We start from the raw sequence: 22,805 nt of genomic DNA, 5'->3' as shown, positions 1-22,805 counted from the left end.
CTTGGGTTAATTCTTTCTCAGTCCAACTCATCTCAGAGGGTTATCACTGTGGGGAAAATAAGAAACTAAAAGTATGTTGGATATGTTCACTTGAATTATTTGTAAAAATTGTAGAGGGAGATACATATTAGATGATAGATAGATAGATAGATAGATAGATAGATAGATAGATAGATAGATAGATAGATAGATAGATAGATCGTTTCAAGACAGGCCCTCTGAAATGTTTTTCAGTTTTGTATTCTCTTTCTTGACAGAGTTTTAAGTTCCAAGTAACATGGGTTTTCCACTAGTTATTTTTAATTAAGATTAAGCCAATGAACTTTTCCAGTAGAAAAAATGAATTATTAAAGGTCCAACAGAGGTAATTCACATTTGTCTGGTGGTTGGCACAACCATGTTTAGTACTGCTGTTGGGTACCATATCTATTCCTCATCAGAAAATATGTCTAGGAATGCTGGTTTGGTCATATTTGGCTTCAGTCACTACAGTGCCAGCTCTGTTCGGTGATATCATCATGAAGGTAAATTTGCTGAGAATAGAATTTCCTATCCTCATCCAGATAGTTTAAGAATGGGGCCCAACAAGAGCACAACTATCCAATGTCTTCCTCTGGTTGCATCCTCTTTTTTCTTCTCTTCTCAATATCAGTAACTATGTCTTATTCTCCACCTTCTAGTTTCAGTATCTGTATGCAGATTGGCAAAGCTGACCATCATGGAATTAGTGAAAACTAAGTTAAGTGCAAATGAGGGGCAACTCTTGAGTCCCAGTAAAATAGCTGTTTTGCTAAAGATCCAAAACAGAAAAATCCTTGCAAATAATTGTGCAAAATAAAATCTGACCTTGACCTCATTAGACAAGAGTTTTAGCAACCAGACAGCACATCTAGTAAAAAGCTAGAAGCTAGCTGCAATTTATTACAGTTCTTGGAACACAGATTGGAGCAGGATAAATGCTTATTTTAGTGGGAAGTGAATGGGCAGGAACAGCCACATGATCCACTTCAAATTGTGGATATTTTCATTATTTTCATTTCCTGTGAAAATAATCAGATGGTCCCAGTCTAGTTAGAAGAAATAGATTGTGTTTTGGGAATCAAAGAGTCATAAAGTTAATGAATGCAGAATAATTAAGCAATAACAGCAACAGGACCTAATAATATCCTGCAATTTCTCAGCTACTGTTTTTATCTTGTCTCACTTTCTCTCCAAACTCTGTTATATTTAGTAAAATATAACAAATTAGTCATATGAAGAGAAATCTTTTGTCTTCTGTAGAAGCCATTGGTTTCAAGTATCTTTGGACTTGGCAGAGGTAGAATCTTACATTTCAGACAGAAAAGATGGGAGAATAAGAAATGGAGTAAAACCCCAAATTTACTGATTTGTCCATATCTAGAACAAATCCTTAGCTATATTACAGTAGATTGGATTGCACAGAATTATTAAATTCCATCATGCCACTTTTACTAGTGTGGGTTTGTCTTCAGAATTTTGCTTCATTTGATTCAAAATAGTCTGTGCAGGAGAATATAAAGAGGAACACAAGATGATAAATGCTTGACATGTTGGTCAATGCTAAATAAGAAATCAACTGGGAACCCACAGCATCTTGAATTTCACAGAAGAAGAGTTGGCTATATGAATAATAAATAATAAATACGGTAAATAGAAATAAGCTTTCATTGTGGATTCAGATGAACAGCTAAATTGGTAACACCCACTTATAAAATATACTAATATACTATTGCTAGTAGCAAAATCTCAATTTAACAGTTCCTGGTAAGTAAAAAAAAAAGTAATGGATTGTGAACTAATTAATTGATATGATAGTTCATAACAGCTGTAATATACTCAATTTGTTCCTTACATAGCAATGTTTGCCAATCAAAGGTATTCACGTGCAGTCAAAAAGCTGACAACTTTTTGTTGAACAGGTACATATTTTCAGGCTCTGGGTACTTTCTGGATTGCCTTAAATGCACAGTGATTGTATCATCAACTAGGAGAAGGAATTTATTATTTTTCCTGGCTGTTTGTACAATGTTAATCCATGTGACACTGCTTCAGAAAGGCATTCTTTTCATGAATGTCAACTTAAGCTTATTGTTGTGTTAGATCAAATAAGCTTGTGCTCTGCACAGGCATGCAGAACTCGATCTGAGCACTAACTTGGCCTACCTCCAGTCTTCTGTGGAATACTGGAATAAGCAGTGATGGGCAGTAAAGCAGAACTAATATGGAACTACAGCTTCCATCTTTGTTATGGGGAGGAAAACCTCAGTCTTTAGAACACATATGATAAGTTCCAGGGATGCAGGGAAGATATACTCTCTCTGAATTCTCAGATACCAAAGAAAAGGGATTTGGGGGGTGAAGCGGAAATAGCCTCAGCCAATTTCTTCCAGGATAAATTTCATAAGATAACATAGAAGGATTTGTTCAATTGATTAAATGTTATCAAACAAACAGTAAAATATTGCCAGTAGAACATGATAAATAATAAAATAATTTTTAATACAATGCCAAAGCAATATAGAAAACTTTTGTATGAAAGTATAATATCAATAATTAAGCTAAAAAGTATTCAGAATAATTCCTTTTCAACTGAGCTCTGGGGACCATCAATCTGACTTGGGGAAGTGCTGTGCCAGAGAAATCCCTCCTCCTGGCCTAATCCTCAAAAGTGAGGAATCACCAGAAAATTTTTTCACGAAATAGCTAGGAAAAATAATTATATTAGGTTGATTTTGATTTATGATAGTTGATTTTCTTCTTGACCAACCAGAATCTTATCAAGATGACCTGGTTCAGGTGATTTAAAGCAATATAATAAAGTGTGTCCTAAGACTGGAAATGTGCTAATACCATTAATGTACTACCAATTTTCTGAGCAAAATTGGAACAGGGTATTGAGGCAAGTTGAGGTATGTAAAAATTTCCTGTTTACTGTCACTTTGGAATATTTAAGATTCAGGAGCTGATAATTAAGAACCAAGCCTAGTTAGGAGAGTTAAATGTTTGATTTCAAAGAAGATCATCCATTATGGTATGGTTGGATAGGAAAAAAATATTTTTTTTTACTCTGATGAAATAGAGTACAATATACATGAACTTCCAGTAGAAGAGAATTGATGATGATGATGATGATGATGATGATGATGATATTGAGGAGGAGGAGGAGGAGGAGGAGGAGGAGGAGGAAGGGACTTTGGAGGTCTTCTAGTCCAACCTCCTGCTCAGGCAGGAAACCCTATACCATTTCAGACTAATAAACATGAAGTTTTGTCATAAATATGTGAATTTTTATTTCTGTTTTTTACTAGTAATGTAACTAGTGCCCTCAGCATCACATTACATAATACTCCTATATTATGAAATTATTGCTAGGAAAATATAGTCAAGTTTATAAACAATCTGCAAATTAAAACCTGATATTAAAGTAACTATTAATAGCACATTTATTTATTTATATCGCAGAGGTGCTACCTGACTCCCAAATGACTCTGGTTAGCTCACAATATAACAGAACAAAACAAAATTATCACAGTACGAGACTGATATCCAGGCATTCAGCAAAAAACATCTACCAAACATATGCCATGGGGGCTCCTTTCATCCTACCCCAAGGCCTGGGAGAACAGCCAGATCTTCAAGGCCTTCTGGAACACTATTAGTGTGAGAGCTACACAAATCTCGAAGGGGGATCTTTTGCCTAAAGTAGTTTCCACCTATGTTGAATGAAGAAGTAGTCAGAGAAGTCTAAAAATATGTTCCTTCTAGAGGGTTAAATAAAATCTTCTATTCCACTTAATGGTTAATTCATACTGAGGGATGAGAGATATTTTTCTGGAGTCAACTGTTAAGAGAATTATGTGTTTTAGAACATAGGCTTTTTTTTCCTTCCATAACACTTTGTAGTCTTTTCCTGTGCCACTAGCTACCTTAAACCAGGACTTTAATTATTTCACATCTAAAAAATTGCCATATGGTGGAAATAACCCTGCGGTACCAGTTTTTGCACAATTGAATTCTATGGTTTCTAAGAAACGAAGCTCTGCTTGAGGCCTTAAATAGTGGTGTGCCTAATGAAAAAGAGAAATTAGAAAATGCATTTTGGATCCCTTAGCAAATGCCTACATTTTGGAGTACCACAAAAACTGGAAAATACCACGCACAAACACACACCCATATACACACACAAGTCTACAGCTTATTGGTGACACTGACAGATAATCTTTTAAGCTTTTTCAGTGCAGACATTTTAACTCAAATCTTCTGTTGCCATGGTGAACAATGAATTAGCTCTGGATGCTGAATCTGACCTCAACAATCTGGAATGTGATCTTCATTTGTGCACATATCCCATCATGGGATCATGCTGGAGAACAAATTGCAGATTTGCCCAACACTTAGCTTCCCTTGTGCATCATAATAAGAGTGGGGAGAACTATTATTAGCATCCTAGAGGACCTCATGTCCTTTAGAAAGTGGAATTAGTCTGATTAAGAATCTTCAGTGGAAGTCTGTTGTCTGTTTAAAGGATAAATGTCTGTTGACCATAACAAATTTTTACTAACAGTAAAAAGTAAATCAGTTGTACTTCTGGACTCTCTCTTTGATGGAGTATGATGGGTATTGGTCAAAACTCTTAAAGCAGGAGAAAATCCATGTGTACCAACATCTTCTGTCCCTGCTCATACTGATGGGAAAGCATAAGGATCCATTTTGTTCACTGCAGTGTAGGTGAGGTTATCTGAAGGGAAATTCTGTATGCAGTTTCATACCACCTTCTTATCCAGAAAGAGCCAGTGGAAATGCTGGACAAAGTAGTCAAAGATAATTATGGAATGGATGAGAAGAAAAACCAGAAAGAAATACCTTGTATACCAAAGAATCCTTGCTAGAAATAGTTATACGTGTGTCTGAATAGATATTATATTCCCTTCAAAAAGCTATGAGTGCACTTTGGGCAATCCTCTTAGTAAAAGGACCTTTTCCCCCTCAGCTTTGGTTGATTTTACAGCATTAACAAACATCCTGGTTACGTCCAACCTTATTGGTATCAGCTTTTGTGTATTTACGCTTAACATAGATTGGCCTTGAAGATAATCTGGATGCTGCAGTGTGTGCAAAATGCAGTGGCTTTAAAGGGTAACCCTGTATTAGAATAGGTTGCGGAATTTGCTGTCTATCCAGGATTGGTGATTGCTTTTTTATTGGGGGGCTACCAGGAAATCCCACAGCTGAAATTTGAAGCAATGTAGCTGAAGAAAGCAGTGACAAATCAGCAGATATCAAACTGGACTTCAGAGTTATATTTATTGTTAATAAATTGTTATATTTATTATGCTGAGAATCTTGTTCTAATTGGTAAAAATGAAGATTCAGTATGGGCGCTGCTTTGGTTACAGCTGGTAGGCTCACTCTTCTAGTTTACAAGAGAGTGGTTAGATCATTAAAAGAAAGGTTTGCTTGGAATAAGAGATTCCACTTTTCTCATAGTTCCTCTGAATTTTTATACTTACTGAGTTAGTTTATACTTTGCTTGTATTTCATTTCATTTCATTTATTTGATTTCTATACCGCCCTTCTCCCTAGGGACTCAGGGCAGTTCACAGGGCATATATAAATAGCTATACAAAAATTAAAAGAGAATTAAACCATGCCCAATTAAAATACAACAATGATAGAATAATAAAAACCAATTAAAAAACCCATATTCCCCATCAGGCCAGACCAGCTAATTCAAACAAGTGGGTCTTCAACCCGCGACGGAAGGATTGGAGGTCCGATGCCATCCGGAGCTCAACCGGCAGTTGGTTCCATAATGCCGGAGCACCCACAGAGAAGGCCCTCCCCCTGGGGGCCACCAGTCGACATTCCCTGACCGGAGGCACCCTGAGGAGGCCCTCTCTGTGGGCACGCACAGGGCGGAGGGGAGTTGACGCCAGCAGCAGGTGGTCCTCGAGGTATCCTGGACCCATGCCATGTAAGGACTTAAAGATCATAACCAACACCTTGAACCTCACCCGGAAGACAACTGGTAACCAATGCAGCTCACGGAGCAAAGGTGTAACATGCGAGTACCAGGAAACTCCCAAGACAACTCTCGCGGCCGCATTCTGTACCAGTTGGAGCCTCCGAGTAGTCTTCAAGGGAAGCCCCATGTAGAGAGCATTACAATAGTCTAGGCGAGAGGTCACGAGTGCATGAGTGACCGTACACAGGGCATCCCGGTCCAGATAGGGCCGCAACTGGCGCACCAGGCGAACCTGGGCGAAAGCCCCCCTAGTCACGGCCACTATATGATCTTCCAGAGTAAGTCGTGAATCTAGGAGGACTCCCAAGTTGCGAGCCCTATCCATGGGGGGTAAGAGCTCACCCCCCATAGAAAGCGATGGAACATTTTGAATGTCACGGGATGCCGGAATGTACAGCCACTCAGTCTTGTCAGGGTTGAGTTGAAGTCTGTTCCTCCCCATCCAGACCCGAACCGCCTCCAGGCAACGGGACATCACAGCGAGGGCATCACTGGGGTGGTTTGGGTCGAAATGAAAAGTTGGGTATCATCGGCGTATTGATGATACCCAACTCCAAAACCATGAATGATCTCACCCAGCGGTTTCATGTAGATGTTGAACAGGAGAGGCGAGAGAACTGACCCCTGAGGAACTCCACAAACGAGAGACCTAGGGGCCGATCTCTGCCCCCCTGCCAACACCGACTGCGAGCGTCCCAGGAGATAGGAGGAGAACCACTGAAGAACTGTGCCTCCCACTCCCAATCCCCTGAGACGCCGCAGCAGGATACCATGGTCGATGGTATCGAAAGCCGCCGAGAGGTCTAATAGGACAAGGACAGAGGAATATCCCCTATCCCGAGCCCTCCAGAGATCATTCACCAGAGCGACCAATGCTGTCTCCGTGCTGTACCCGGGCCTGAAACCCAATTGGTAAGGGTCCAAATAATCTTATTAATAAACTTAATGCTCTTCTGCTATTTTCAAGGGGTGAACATATCTTTCCAAATATCAACATTCAGAAAAAAATGGAAGAGCACTTCCATTAATCCATTTTGGCTGAATGCAGTTGCAATATAATAAGCAGTTATAATAACTCAAAAGAATAACAGAAAATGGGGAATCCATTGTGCAACTATGATTTATCAATACATTTGATTGTATGAATTGATAGAAATATACTTTCCCTTCTTTAAGTGCATCATCTTACATTAATTCTACTTTCAAAAATTTCTACATGGCATGCATTCACTGCCTTTTAACACTATTTGAAAACTCCAGCCAGGTTTGATATAGATCCAGAGTTATTGCTTTCCATTGCTTTGAATGGCTCACTTTATTCATATACTATGGAACTGTAATTAGAAAGATGCTGGTATTGAATTAAAATAGTCTTTAAATAAATATGCTTCCTTTCTGAGAAAAATAGATATTTTAATCTTTAGGTGGACTTACTTTTAATATAAAGGTCCTGAAACAACAGATGTGTTTCTAATTGCGTTCTTAAAATGAAATGTTTTTATTCTGAGTCTGCAGCAAAGGAAATATCCTTCAGCAAAGGGCACCACTAGCAGCAGGACTTTCTTAGTTTATAAGGCAAAATTGCAAGACAGAATATTAAATGCTTGATGCTGAGAGGCACTTCTGGAATAGGAAAAGGGAAGATGTCCTGTGTATTGATAGATACATATGTAATGAATTGATATGAATAAATTAATACATGAAAACCTTGGAATTGAAGAAACTGTTTAAGTTCAGCTTTATATAATTATGCCTAAGGGAGAAAGCAGAATATCAATAAGGGTGATAAATTACACCTACTCCTTAATTAAGAAAGGTGGCACATTTTTCACCAATGTGAAATCTAACGATAGCAAGACCATGTAGTTTAGAATTTATTTTGAGACTTTCTGATTTGGGGGGCAGTGTACAAATGTTGCAAAATAAATAAGCATATTACTGACTTCTGGCAGTGAGTTATAACTCAGTAGACCCATTATTGGAAAGAATAAAGAATAGAATACAGAGTAACAGAGTTGTAAAGGACCCTGGAGGTCTTTTACTACTATCACTAGCTTGAGCAGGAGACCCTGCATTCTGGACAAATGTCTGTCCACTCTCTTCTTAAAAACCTCCAGTGATGGAGCACCCAAAGTTCTGGAGGCAAGTTGATAGATTGTTTTCACTGCCAGGAAACTTCTCCTTTATTCTAGTTGGATCTCTGATTAATAAGCTTCCATATGTTACTTCTTGTCCTGCCCTCAAATGCTTTGAGGAATAGATCAACTCCTTCCTCTCAGTGGCAGCCTCTCAAATATTGGAAGACTGCTATCAAGTCACCCCTAGTCCTTCTCTTCATTAGATTACACACACCCATTTCCTGCAACTGTTCATCACTGGAAATGCTGTATCACCTTTGATGCTACCTATTTTCCTTGGAGTAAAAAATAATATAGTAATTGTTATGCAAGTGAGTTTTTCTGCACTTGTTTTGAACAGGTAAAAGAGAACACACACACACACACACACACACAAGAAAAATGGACAGAATAGCTAAAGAGAATTAACTTCTTCTGCGTGGATATGTGCATTTACATGCTTTCTTTGGTTTCTGTATTTTGTATTTTGATTACCATATAAGACAATTGCTTATGGTACAGATTCCTTGATATTTTGGAAATTCTGCTCAGCCGAAAGCAAAGCAGACAAGAATAGATTTCTAGGTACTGAATTGTTTGTTATTTTTATATTTTAGTCTGCTTTAAGTTCCTCATTTAATGCAACACATTCTGCACTAATGGATCTGGTTTTTATAAGCCAAAAGAGGCATGACAAAACTATTTCCACCTGAAAATATGTGAATAGGGAATACAGTATAACGAATAATTGACTTGGAAATTGCAAGACCAACATAACAATGAAACACCACAGAATTTAAAGAGGGTGCCGAATATCAAGAGATATAAAGAAAAAGGATGATATACACTCTAAGAAAAGCCTAACAAAATAGTCTGTTCCCAACAAAACCTATTTCCATCAACAGTCCGCTAAGGGGAAGTTCTGTCTGGTTGCAGCTGCATTGCTGAATAGCCCCAAGAACCAGCAGAAGGGAAGAAGGTAATTACAGTGGAAATAAACAGTGTGTTGTGTCCTCAATGCAGTTGTGCTCATTTTAGCAACTGACCAAATAGAATTACTCTTTGAGGCTGAGGCCAATGAGTTTTTAGCATTGTTATGTCCTGGAAACAGTCTGCAGGCTGTTGAATGGTGTGTCTGTGTACTGCAAATTTCAAACAGAGGTTGGATGATCCTCAGTCAGAAATGCTGTAATGGATCTTGCAATGAGCAATGGGTTGCACTAAGATACCATCCTATTTTATGATACATGGTGGAGAGTATTAGATTGAAGAAGTGGATGTTAGCCATGAAAACTCACTGGTGACCAAGTGGGCAGTCACTCTCCTTTGCCCAGTTTAACTCACAAGTTTGTTGTACTGATGTTAAATTGAAAGGAAATTCTTTTGTAAGCTGACTTGTTAACTCCTCAAAGAAAGTTGGATACATGCCTGACAAATAAAGCACACAGTGTACATATACACACAAATATACATAAAATAAAAAGAAAGAGAACATCTCATAACCCCTCCCTCCCCCAGAGACAAAAAGGATCACTCTGAGGATTGTTAGCTCAGGACAGAATTGGAATGGCTCCATAGGTGATACATTCAACAAATCCATTCTGAATAAGTGGCCTCATTATTGAACACAGCCAGTGCAGCTTATCATTTTTTCCATCAAAGGCCAGATGATATTTCTTACACTGTGAAGACTTCAAAAAGCTCATGTTTGGTAAAATTTGCAGAATAATGGTGGATGTATTTTATTCTAAGGCTTCATGTGTTAACAAAGAACCAGTGCAACAAAATAGGATAACATTGATTGCTTGTTATATGATGACAGATTTAACACAACTTTGTTTGGGGATGGTGGGAATTGGAGTAAAAAATAATTCCTGATATTGGAAGCTGATTTAGTATATCTAGTTAGGAAATTGAGGACTTGCAGACAAATTGGGGTGGTCCAAAACTCTAAGGGCATACGAATTCTTCTCCAGTCATCCTGGTCCCCCAAGCTTTGGGGAAAATGAGTTTTTGCACAGTCAGTAGAGATCTTATGAAGATAGTGGATTCAAATCATTTTTCTGGGCCCATGAAAGACTGTGGGAAGTAAGCATAGGAGATATTAGATCTATCTCTTATGTGGTAAATATGTTTGGTGCAAAATCTGTTACGTATCAAGTCTTTGCCTGCCTGCCTATCCCAAGGGTGCTACTAAAATAGATATAGCTCCTAGCCTTTTAAAGTGGGGAGCAGAGAGGGGAATTTTGATGGCACTCAGATGGACAGTTGCAGCCCAGTCAGGGAATCCAAAATTCACTCTTCTATGTTTAAATCTGTTTAAATTTAGCATGCTTTGGGACTTGCACAAAGAAGGTCCTCCATACCTATTCATTTTCTGATAAGAGAGCAAATTTTAAAGAATGAAAGCGGGGGGGGGGAATGGAAGGGAGAATGGTGGAATCCTCAGGAATAATCTGAGGAAGTAATCCAAGAATAATTAAGATAGGGAAATGTATTTCAGGCAATAATTACCTCAAGAACATAAGACAAAAAGATCATATGTCACTAAAACTTCTAATTTATGGTTGTGATTTACAAGAGTCAGAAAATATATGGGACAAACAAACATTAAACCATTTACCGGAGAGATCTTTTCATCGTATTTATATAGCTGCCCAACTCATGGCTCTGGGCAGTTTACATAGTAACATTTAGAACCATGTAGCAACTCCAAAAATATCAAACTTTATATAGAAATAAAAACAAAAACAAAAAGAACCCAAACTGGGGAGAACATCAATCATTTAAACTCATACAGTCACCTTGCAAGCTCGCCATGGTATCCCTGAGTTTGACAGAAGAACCATATTTTAAGGGCTTTCCAGACAAATGGTAGGGATGAAGCTAACCTCATCTCAGGGGGAATGAAGTTCCAGAAGGTGGGGGCTATGGCAGAAAAGTGAAGAGATTCTTCATCTTTAAGATATAGGTAATATTTAATTTGCTTAGATGTATCTGCTGATTATAATCCTTACAAGATTCCTAGAGCTTCTCTAGTATTCTATCTGAAATGTTTTGTAGACAAGCTCAACTACACCATTTCAGCAGATCTATTAATTTTTCCTTAATAGCTATTTATGGGCATTTGCTCGTTATACTTTTTCATTATTGTAGTTCTGTACTTACAGGCGAAGCTCTAGGAATCTTGTCTATCACACATGCCAGGGTTAAGGGAAGGTTGCCAGCTAAAGCTATCCTTCCTAGGTAAAAAAGAAATAAAGTTCTGGTGTGGCTTGTATTAACTACAGAATGTTTGCTCCCTGTGAGTAAAGCATCATTCTGCATGATACTGTAGCTTTCATGGAGTCAGACATCTGTCTGAGAAAGCCTATGGTCAGCTTTTAACAAATGTCATAAAACATTCAATCGTGAAGAGTTAATCTGTATGGTGGTTAAGATAGGCAATAGGCCCCAGCCCATCCCCAATAGCCATCAGAAGATTTGATTTCTTATTTATAATCACTTATTTAAAAACTGTCTGTGCTTCTTAAAATAAACAATTAAATGGAACACAGGCTTCTATGAAGCAGCTCCCAGCATTGCCACTTTTTTTCTGTACCCTTGGGATGGCTGAGAGCACCTGGCAGTGTCAAGAGATAAAAGGGTGCTGGCTGGCCAAGCCCACCGTGGCAGGTGTTATGTGAAGGCAGATCTCCCATTGGAATTCTTTTGTGATTGCATTGCTCACAAATTCTCAGAACTGCAATTGTGTCCATGGTCCAAAAATACTGCATACCCTGGTCTAAGTGTTCTTAATTCCTTAACATATCCTTGATCTTTTTCTCTTCTTGATTGTACTGTTGTTCTACTGTTAACCTATCTGCCACTTCCATCATGCACTAAGCAGTTTTAATGTGCTTGTCATTTTAAGTTTGATAATAAAATAAACTTAGATGCAAGTTACATAAACAGTAAGAATACAATAAGAACCCTCCTGGATCTGATCAAAGGTCCAGCATCCTGTTTTTCAAAGTAGTTGGAAACATTACAATATATTTTTTTTCTCTTCGACCTGCTGTACAAAGTATTTAGCAACATATGTCTTATAAACTTATAACATTTCTAAAGCCTTACATTAACATGGTTTTTACTTCATTAATATATTTAACTCCCTTTTAAATAAATTGAAGTTACTTGACAGCAAATCTCATGACTGAATTATGTGTTATTCCAAAAAAAAGCTATTTTCTTTTTTGTGCCTTGAAAATTTTGTTAGCTTCATTGGGTAAATCACTGGCTGGCTTCCTAATTTAATGTATTTATAGACATTTTGTGTTTATATTTTTAGAAATGTATTGCTCGGTTTTATTAGTTTTTGTTGTTTGTTATATTATTGCTTTACCTTAGTACTGCCAGAATTTGTTCTCTTTGAAATGAATTTTCGCTTTTTATAGCTTTTCTCATTCTGCTAATTAACCATACTGGCATCTGTTGGACTTAGTCATATATTTTCTAACTTAGAATATATTTTCTAGCTGAGTTTGTTAGTATAGTCTTGGTTTCCTTCAAATGCCTTGAAAAAAATGAGCCTTTTGACCCTTCCCCTTTAACCATTTGCCTTGGAAATTTAATTTGAAATTAAATGTGTCCGCAGTTGAGAATATTTCCTCTTAATATGCATCAGTCTAACATTGCTTGCATTCCAGGTCAGGTGTAGGGTACCACCTCAATTGTCATCTGTCACCTTCCCCTTTTTAGTTCCCATGACTATCTCTTCTGTTGCACAGCCTTTTATTATATGTTTGTGACACAACTCAAACATTCACTTATTCAGCCCTCATAAGGTTAATTGATGTTCTATTCATCATGATGGGTTTTTTTACCTGATGTAGTTCAGCTTGCAGAAGACACCCCAAGAAAATATTGGTATATTATTGTTATTCAAATATTTTAGCAGTTTAGTTCAACAGATCAGCATTTGTAATTAAGATGTCCATGTAGACAATCTGGAAGGACAACTCTCTATTTAACAATATCCACTCCCAATCCAGATTTCAGAAGAGATAGTAAGGACACACAAAGCTTTAGCATCTGGACTGCAGCTGGAACAAGCCCCCACCACCACCACTCCCAGTCTCCTGGTCAATGTCTTTCCGATGATGAGAAGAAGTATTTTTCAGAAACATCTGCAAAATCACTTGTTTTCATGAAAAAGACTAAAGTAATGCTGTGCCTCTATAACACTAGCCCCACCACCTTTGGTCCTGGCTCATGTATAAAATGATTAGAACTTGTCAGCCTTCCTTTTAACACCATTCCTGCCTCTTGATATTTTTATTTAATTTTTAGCAAATAAAATGTACCCAATTTTTAAATGTGCATCTAAGCCACCACATGAAAATATCCCACACTTAGGTATGGGAGGGGGGGTTGCCTTTTTTTCCTTATGACAGGTTGCCTGAGGTAAGCCTTTTGTTTCTGTTGAAGAAAAATGTGATTCCTGCCTAATAAAATGTAAGGATAGAGAGAAAGTGGTTTGAGCGATAATGCTGAGACTTCAGAAAACCTTTCTTAAATGCAATTGCCCTTATTAACACCTGAAACATTCCTTTTGTGAAACCAAAGTTAATTAACAGAAACACAAGATACACACAAGATACACAGTTTTCGTTGCTATATATTTCTCCACTGGAGGATTGGATGGGGGAGGGTTCTTGCCATTTGCTGCTCGCAATTAGTTATTTCTGAGGTGAAAACAAATTTCCCAGATGATACACTTTGGGGGTGTATTCATCCCTTCATACCCATGGACCCTGTTCTAGATTATTGTAATATTTTAGCCATGTACTGTTTTTTATGAGGTGATTCTTCTTCAGAAAAGGCCCAGAAAGTTGGTTTGGTTAGAATCCATTTAATCTGAATAAAAAATGAGCAAATTGTTTATTTATTTATTTGGCTTTACATAGCTAAAAGTAAAAGATAATGCCTCTTAATATTTCTTAAAGAAACTTCCATAGGCTACAAAATTAGTCCCATTATAAAACTGCTGAATTGTTTATCATTTATTATAGCCAAATTAATTTGTTCTAGAATTTATTTACCTAATAACTAGATTATAAATCCAAAGAAATTTATAGGATAGCTATCTGATGTTGTAACTACCTATATTCAAAAATGTTCACTGTGCAGATTTGGACTAGAGGAAATTGGCAATTCAACAGTCTGGTGAAGGGAGTTAGCTCAAGTTATCTTTGTTACATTAAAACTAGAACTAGTGGTTGTATTAAGTTTTAGCAGTGTCTTGTCTTAGAGAATTTCTTTTACTTACTGTACATACTATGGGTAGAATTCAGGAATCTTTGAGTCTTTGATAATGAGATCCATTTATGTATATGCTTTGCATACAAAAAAATCCTACTTTCATTCTCTTGCATCTTCAGATAGTGATGAAAACCCTGACTCAATACTGACAAAACTGGTTTAGATGAATCAGAATAAGGCAGAATAAATTGAAAACACTGAATATACTGTGATTATTCTTCTATGTGGGAAATACTTTTTTTCCAGTGGATTTACTAATAGCCTTATTTACTTTTGAGTTAAATGAAAAATTGATAAAATGGATTTTGAAAAACCAAGCAGAGACAGATGAAGGATGCAGCATTCATCCATAAAATGTATTTTTCATGGTATAAAGCAGATGGAGCACTTTCAGTCTTTCCTGAAAAGCTGGAAGATACTCTGTAAACCTATCTCCCCCTTGTCTTTAAGATACCGAAAATAATTGCAAATAACAATTTCAATATATTCACTGTCTTGTCAGAATTTATATACAAAGCATAATAGTATAGTAAAGTATTCCTTCATTGAAACTAATTATCATTCATGTTTGAAAATGTTGCCAATCCAATTTGCAAAATAGTTTCCTGTAAACCAAGATTCAAGAAAAGTTTAATTATGAATTTGGAGCCATTCAGTACTTCTATCCAGCAACTAATTATTCCTGAATAAAGAGGGGATATTACATTCAAAGAATTGGGGACGGGTAAGGAATTACTGGAAGTCTTTAAATGTACTGGTTCCCAATATGCTTTGAGATATAATTAAGGATGCTGTTTATTGTGATGTTTGCAGTACTGCCTAACTATTTTTGCCGATTCTACATGGTCTCATAGGATGGGCACATTCCAGGCCCAATCTTGCAGTAATGTTATCCAATGGGACCTGGGAGACAAGCTTTTTCTGATGCAGTCCCTGCTCTTTGAAACAATTTCCCCCTAATACTTGGATAGCCCTGACCCCTTTAGCCTTCAGAAAAGCTATACAAAATTGACTTTCCCCAGGGTATTGGACCAGGATAATAGATGAGCCCAACTTCTGAGGAACTGAATATATGATTGGTAATCCTCACCTCTATGTGGTTGTTATGTTGGCTTACGTGTTTAATGTTGTGTTATAGTTTTTATTTGCAATATTCTTTGGGGAGTTTTGTTTCATGTATGCTGCCCAGACTCATGATTGTGTGAGTTGGGCAGCTATATATATCTTTTAAGTAAATAAGTAAATGAAAGGTCACAAGGAGTACAAGCTTTTAAATAAAAATGCATAGAAAGTCCTACTACATTTTGCTTTGATGGATTTTTCTAAAACTGTATTTTCACACTTACTGTAGCAACTACCAAATATAAAAAAATATATTTCTCCAGACGTTGATGAACTACACCAGCAGATCCCATTAGGACTTATCAATGTATTTATATTTAAGGAAAAATAATAATTACCGGTATAATTAAAAATGAATTTCAATGGCTCTTTTTGTCCCCCATTATAAGAAGTCATGGACAGTCCTCATTTTAAAAAATGTTATAAAAGGGTTTAAGAAAACACCGATGTAAAGCATACAGTCATCCTTTTTCAGTGATCAGACCAAATTCTGGGTGTGTGTTTGTGTCTGTTTCAAACCAATAAACTGAATCCATATTTTCATGAATCCCTGCCGATTGAACTATTCCATTTGCTGTGAGTGTGATTTCAATGGAAATCAGAATTTCATATTCTATATCTCCGGTTGCATTTCTTCGCTCCTTCCGGCGCGATCTGAAGACTTATTTGTTCGAACAAGCCGGCCTGGCCTGATGGGGGAGGGGTTTGGATTTTATTGCTGTTTTAAATGTATTTTAATCTATTGTTAATTTGGGCATTTTGTTTAATTCCTTTTTAATTTTTGTATTTTGTATTTTTATATGTTTGCCCTGTTCACAAATAAAATTATTTATTTATTTATTTATTTATTTATTTATTTATTTATTCTATGAATAAACTGAGTGTCATCATTTTGCTTTTCTTTCCTATCAGATCCTGCTGTTGACTTGCTCTACGGAATAAAATGAACAAGATGAAAACGTTCAAGCGCCGTTTTTCCCTTTCAGTTCCCAGGACAGAAACAATTGAGGAATCCCTGGTAGAATTTACAGAGCAGTTCAATCAGCTCAACAACAGGAAAAATGAAGGTAAGACGTTGAGGAGGGGAGGACAGCAGCACTGAAATGTTAAGCGGGTAAACTAGGGTGTCCAAAACCATTTCAAAAACTAAACAGCTGAAGTCCTCAGATTACAGGGATCCACACCTCATGGGAGCGAGGCCTTATTGTTCATCATCACAGTCTATGAAGCGCAAGATGTTTCAAATTCAAAACATTTTGAGCTTGAAATAGCCATTTTGACTGTACAGAAAAATGTTCTTTCAGTGCTGGAAAGAAAGGCTGTTCTCAGGTAAGTTCAGGTTGAATGTTTTAGCCATAAAAAACAACCTTGAAGTGGTCTCAGCACAACAACAAGAATCTGTGTCTGGGAGTTTTATTTTGAGTTGGAACCAAACATTTAGGCTGTTTCAACCAACCAATTATTTCAGATAAGATTGTTTGTTCTAGTTTGGAAACGCGGCACATTTCCTGTTTTGTGCACACCACCTATTGTGAGGTAGTGAACCAGGACACCATGGCTTGTTTATTTATTTGAAAACACATTTCTGTGCCATCTTGTGGGTCTACAAGACAGTTCACAAAATGAAATACCATTAATTTAAAAAGTAACAAAGTTAAAGCAGAAAGTTAAAGATCAGGGGTTTTTTTAAAAAGGGGGGAAGGGGGGAGGGAATTATGGGATAATCTCTCCAAGTAGTTTCCTTTCATATCAGAAGATTAATTGAGCCTCTGGTAGATGTGCCTGGGAAGCACCCCAAATGTAAGAAAAAGTTCAAGGTGTAGCTGAGATTCTACAATAGTTCTCTCACATTTTGTTTATATAAATTTATTTATATAAATTAATGAGTTATGTTTGAATGTGAGAGTAGAAGAAACACATTGTTCAAAGCTATTCCGTGTCTACTTAGTATTGGAATATTGGAAAAACAAAACTGCAATGAAGATCTAATATGTCATGTTTGGTGATTTAGACATAATACATCTGACTGTTGAGAGGATAATCTTGTAACTTTTTCAAGTTTTTTGTGTTAAATATTTATTAATTGAATATATATGCTTGGTTATATTTAGACATTTCAGGTTTTTACTTTTAAATTCATTCTTCCATTGAAATCTAATCTTCTCATTAAGCGTTGATTTGGTGGTTGTGTGGTTGATTATGTGCCATCAATTCGGTGTCAACTGTTATTTGTCCACCTAGCTAGATTTTCTCCAGGGGAATCTATCCCCAACATTACTCCTTCAGATCTTTCAGTCATGTATCCTCTTCCACTATAATTGAGGCAATTCACTTTGCTGTTCTTGTCCTCTTTCCTTCCATATTTCCCAGCATGTTAGTCTTCTCCAGAAAATTAGGCTTTCGTATATCTCCAGCGTATGATAATTTTAGCCTGGTCATTTGTGCGTTAAGTAAGAGTTCTGGATTTATGGTTTAATAATTCATTTATTTGTTTGTTTAACTGTATTCTTCTGGTATCCACAGGAGAAAATTGCCTTAGATGTTACCTCTCCATTATTCACTTTTGTGCCAGCAGCACTTATTAATAAACTAAAAAGAAGGAATTTTGTACAAATAATTATTAGTAAGCTTCTACAATAATGCAATGTTACAGAATAATTTTTTTCAGACTCTATACAAAAAATGAAATACAATTACTGCCAGCCAGTAATTGCATGATATGTTGCTTTTAATTTTATATTATTTTTATTCTAGTTTTGATATTTTGTAAGTTTGCCTTGGATTGTTTTGAAGAATAGGAGATATATATATATATGTGTGTGTGTGTGTGTGTGTTTAAAACAGTTACATGTACCTATTTTTTTTCTTTTGTATACGACCTGATTGCTGTTACAAAATAAGGATCAGATACCTTTCTTCAATTAATCACTCTTACTTAAAACAAGACTTTAACCAATGTTAGCAATCTGAAAAATCATATCAGATTTAAACCTTGCTTTGGTTTGCTTTATTCTACTCTTTCAGATAATCTCATTTGACTAAGATAATGTGCACAGGAAATGCCTAGAATATACAAAAGGAAAATCAAATAATTTTCTGACTGGGCACAAGGAGTTCTAGATAGTGTCACCTTGGATTTGGCAAAGGCTGCTGGTATAAAGCTGGTGATGTGTTTTTCAGAATTGCCAACCATTTATGAAAACGATGCCTTCAATTCTTCCTTTGAATAGACCTACTGCTGTCTTAATCCCATATGGAAAAGCTACTTGTCATCTGGCTCCTTGTGATTCACATTCAGTTAGAGAACTTTGTGATCCATAAAACAAAGCTTCAAGACTGTAACAGCAGTACTTATGTAGATAATCACTCTCTTCTCTATAACATCTCAGAATCAACTTGGACAAGTTGTGAAGATTGCTTAGGCCTCTTTTTTGTCCCCTCTCTCTGTTCTCTACAGATGAGCCATAAAGGAAGATATTGCTGTCAGTTCAAAAATTTTCTCATTGATAAAGTTATTGGAGTACAAGCAATAATGGGTAGAAAATTGAATAGGCCATATTTAAAGGATATTTTTTGTGGAGCTTGGTCTTTAGAATTGAGCAGAAATTGTAATGCTTAACCAAGTAATTAAGACTTCTGATTCAAGCAAAGCAAGAAGATTCTAGCCTAGTTCCCCAGGAGATCAAAGCTTGTTTTTGCAGAGGCAGTGTTTAAATATATTGATAAAAAAGGGAGGCTCATCAAAAACAGAAGAATGTGTGTGATTTCTCTTTTAATTTACTTTGATACCTTATGTGCCCTCATTATATGCTGAGTCATAGGGCCTTCTGTGATTCACATTAAAAGTGAAACAGAATTGAACAGGTCTCTGCAATGTTCTCCCAGCGGCTGCCTTCAAGTCCAGTTAATCCTTTGGCCAAAAAGATTAGGATGTAAACATCTCCCAAATTTCCTACGTCATCTATGCCTTTTATCAGAGGATAATTTTGTTTCTCTTACTCTCCTCTCTCCTTTCTTGACTGTTCAGATAGTCTTCCCTTGTCAGTGGCCTCATTCACCAACTATTTAAAGTTGGGCTAAAAAAATAGGTTTACGACTGATCCTCAAGCTTGAGACTGTTGCAATGTCCCTGCAGTCACATGATTGTCATTTGAGTGCTTTGCCACTGGATATGCATTTATGACATTCACTGAGTCCCATGGTCACATGATTGCCTTTTGCAAGTTTCACTGCCAGGTTCTGGACAATGGAGAAGCTGGTGGTGAAACTATAAGTTGCAGTCATGTGATCTCTCACTTTTTCCCTCTCTCTCTCTTTTTTTAAAATAATTTTATTGAAGTTTTCAGATGCAAAGATAAAATATTAATACAAACTAAGAAAAATATTAAAAGTAAAGAAAAAGAGAAGTGTAAGAAGATAGAAAAAACTTGCAGTCATTAAATGAGGACTACTTGCACTGCTTCATCAGACAGCTAGACTGTACAAGTCAACATGCTGCTTACTGTTTTATTTTCATATTGTTTCTCTCACTAATAATCTCTTAATTTGATTTTTTAATTTGATATTTATATATATACATACATACATACATATACATATACATACATACATTATATATATTAACCAAAATTAACCCTGATGACGCCAACAAAATCAGACTCGAAGTGACCAACATCCTATGCACCAGCAAACCACCCAAAAGCAACTTACCTAAAGAGGAACAGACAGCACTACTTAACCTAAAAAATGACACCAGCATAATCATTCTGCCAGCAGACAAAGGCAACGCCACGGTGGTAATGAACTCATCTGACTACCATACCAAATTATCCAACCTACTCCGAGACTCCACATACAAACTCCTCAAGACAGATCCCACCACCTACCTGGAAAACACCACAAAATCCAAAATAAAAGCCACCCCCATCAGTGAAGAGATCCAGAAAACAATCATTCCCAGAGAAAAATCATCCAGATGTCCTAAGCTCTATGGTCTGCCCAAGATACACAAAGAAGGAACCCCACTCAGACCCATAGTCAGCTCCATAGGCTCACCTCTACAAAATCTAGCCAAATTTCTTGCCAAACAACTACAGCCTTACGCAAATTCCATCACCTCACACGTACAAGATTCATTCCATTTCATAGAGATCATAAGTAAACTAAACTTACAGCCCTGTGACCTACTTGTGAGCTTCGATGTCGTATCCCTCTTCACCCAAGTGCCAATCAAAGAAGCCTTGACAGCTATCCTAAATAAATACAACCCCCCAAAACACATCCTAGATCTGACCAACCACTGCCTATCTAACACATACTTCATCTACAATGGACAAAGATACAAACAAATGGAAGGAGCACCCATGGGATCACCCCTTTCACCTGTCATCACAAACCTCTACATGGAACACTTTGAAACCCTCGCTCTAGAAAAATCCAACCACAAACCCAAACTCTGGCTCAGATACGTAGATGACACCTTCGTAATCTGGCCACATGGCAAAGAAAAACTGGATGACTTCCTCACACACCTCAATAGCCTACACCCCAAAATACAATTCACCATGGAAACAGAAGCTAACAATCAACTTCCCTTCCTTGATGTCTTAGTCTACAAGAAATCCAACGGCTCCCTAGGACACACTATCTACCATAAAAAAACACACACAAACCGCTATCTGAACGCACTCTCACACCACCACCCAGCACAGATCAACTCCGTAGCCAAGACACTCATCTCCAGAACAAAACACCTAGCTGACGAACAACACCAAAAAACCGAACTACACACTCTCACTAATGTACTAACAGCCAATGGATTCCAAAGAAACACGATTACCAACTTAATCCGAAGAGAGACACCCACAAAAACCCAAGACAGAGAACAAGAAAATGGCAAAGCCCTCCTCCCATACTTAAAAGGGACCACAGACAGAATCAGCAAGGTCCTCCAAAAACACAACATCAAAACAGCATTCTACACAGACAGAAAAATATCCACCATCCTAAGAAACCCCAAGGACATAATTGGCTTAGAAAACCAAGGAGTATACGAAATCCCATGCACCACCTGCCCCACCACATACATCGGACAGACCAACAGAAGAATAAGTGCACGCATTGAAGAGCACAAAAACTCACTCAGAAAAGGAGAACAAACTTCATCCCTGGTCCAACACTTTGAAGCCACGGGACATGAAATTGATTTTTAAAAAACCAAAACTATCGCCAAAATTGAACATTTTAACAACAGAATAATCAGAGAAGCCATTGAGATAGAAAAACGCCCCCACAGCATAAACAAACGAGATGATACCTCTCGCCTACCAACCATTTGGAAACCCGCCTTGATTGACAGACGAGTCCCAACCACCAAGAATGATAGACCCAAAGTCATGATAACACCACAGGACATCACCACCACACAACCATTCAAAAAGCAAATCCGAACCCACAATGATAACGAGGCACAACCACAAAACAGAAACCTAACTACAGCTGCAACATCAGCCACTTTAAACCCCTCCAAACCACACAATAAGCAAACTGACACCCACTATAAAAGCATGGCACCACCACAAACACGAAGCCGAACAAAAGCAGCACAACTCACCAGCTCAGGTCTAAGGCTGGCAGCTGAGACCAGCCCATCCACTCAAAACACACCCCCACCCAATCAGAACACACCCACCATTCAAAACACACTCCCACCCAATCAGAACACACTTACTCCCCCACCCAATCAGAGCACACCTCCACCCACAGAACACACCCCCTCTGGCAGTTTAAAAAAGAGGAACAAACAGCCACATGCTTCTTCCAGAAGAAGGAAGCAGAAGCCACCAGCCTGATGATGACGGATGGAATTCCGTCGAAACGTCGCCCCTACACCTTTAGTTCTACGCGGGGAAAAACCCGAATAACCAAAGATCCACATACGAACACCCGCGAAAACCTCAGAAAACACACACACACACACACACAAACACACATATATATATGTGTGTGTGTGTGTGTGTGTGTGTGTGTGTGTGTGTGTGTGTAAAAAAAACACACACACACAAACCGCTATCTGAACGCACTCTCACACCAAACCGCTATCTGAACGCACTCTCACACCACCACCCAGCACAGATCAACTCCGTAGCCAAGACACTCATCTCCAGAACAAAACACCTAGCTGACGAACAACACCAAAAAACCGAACTACACACTCT

At 37.5% G+C, this 22,805-nt stretch overlaps 1 protein-coding gene across 3 annotated transcripts in view; it reads left to right on the top strand.

Moving 5' to 3' along the window:
• CDK18 (cyclin dependent kinase 18) overlaps positions 1-22,805 on the top strand; it is a 119,984-nt gene that overhangs the window by 41,214 nt on the left and 55,965 nt on the right. For all 3 annotated transcript variants that reach the window (XM_081325052.1, XM_081325053.1, XM_081325054.1), the window contains exon 2: positions 16,501-16,655. In XM_081325052.1, coding sequence (XP_081181178.1) covers positions 16,532-16,655 — 124 coding nt within the window. In that variant the 5' untranslated portion in view covers positions 16,501-16,531. The remainder of the gene's footprint in view (positions 1-16,500; positions 16,656-22,805) is intronic.

The sequence above is a fragment of the Vipera berus genome, assembly GCF_964194415.1.
Source record: "Vipera berus genome assembly, chromosome: 3".
Taxonomy (NCBI): domain Eukaryota; kingdom Metazoa; phylum Chordata; class Lepidosauria; order Squamata; family Viperidae; genus Vipera; species Vipera berus.
The sequence above is the reverse complement of the archived record's forward strand: the minus strand, read 5'-3'. Positions and strand labels throughout refer to the sequence as shown.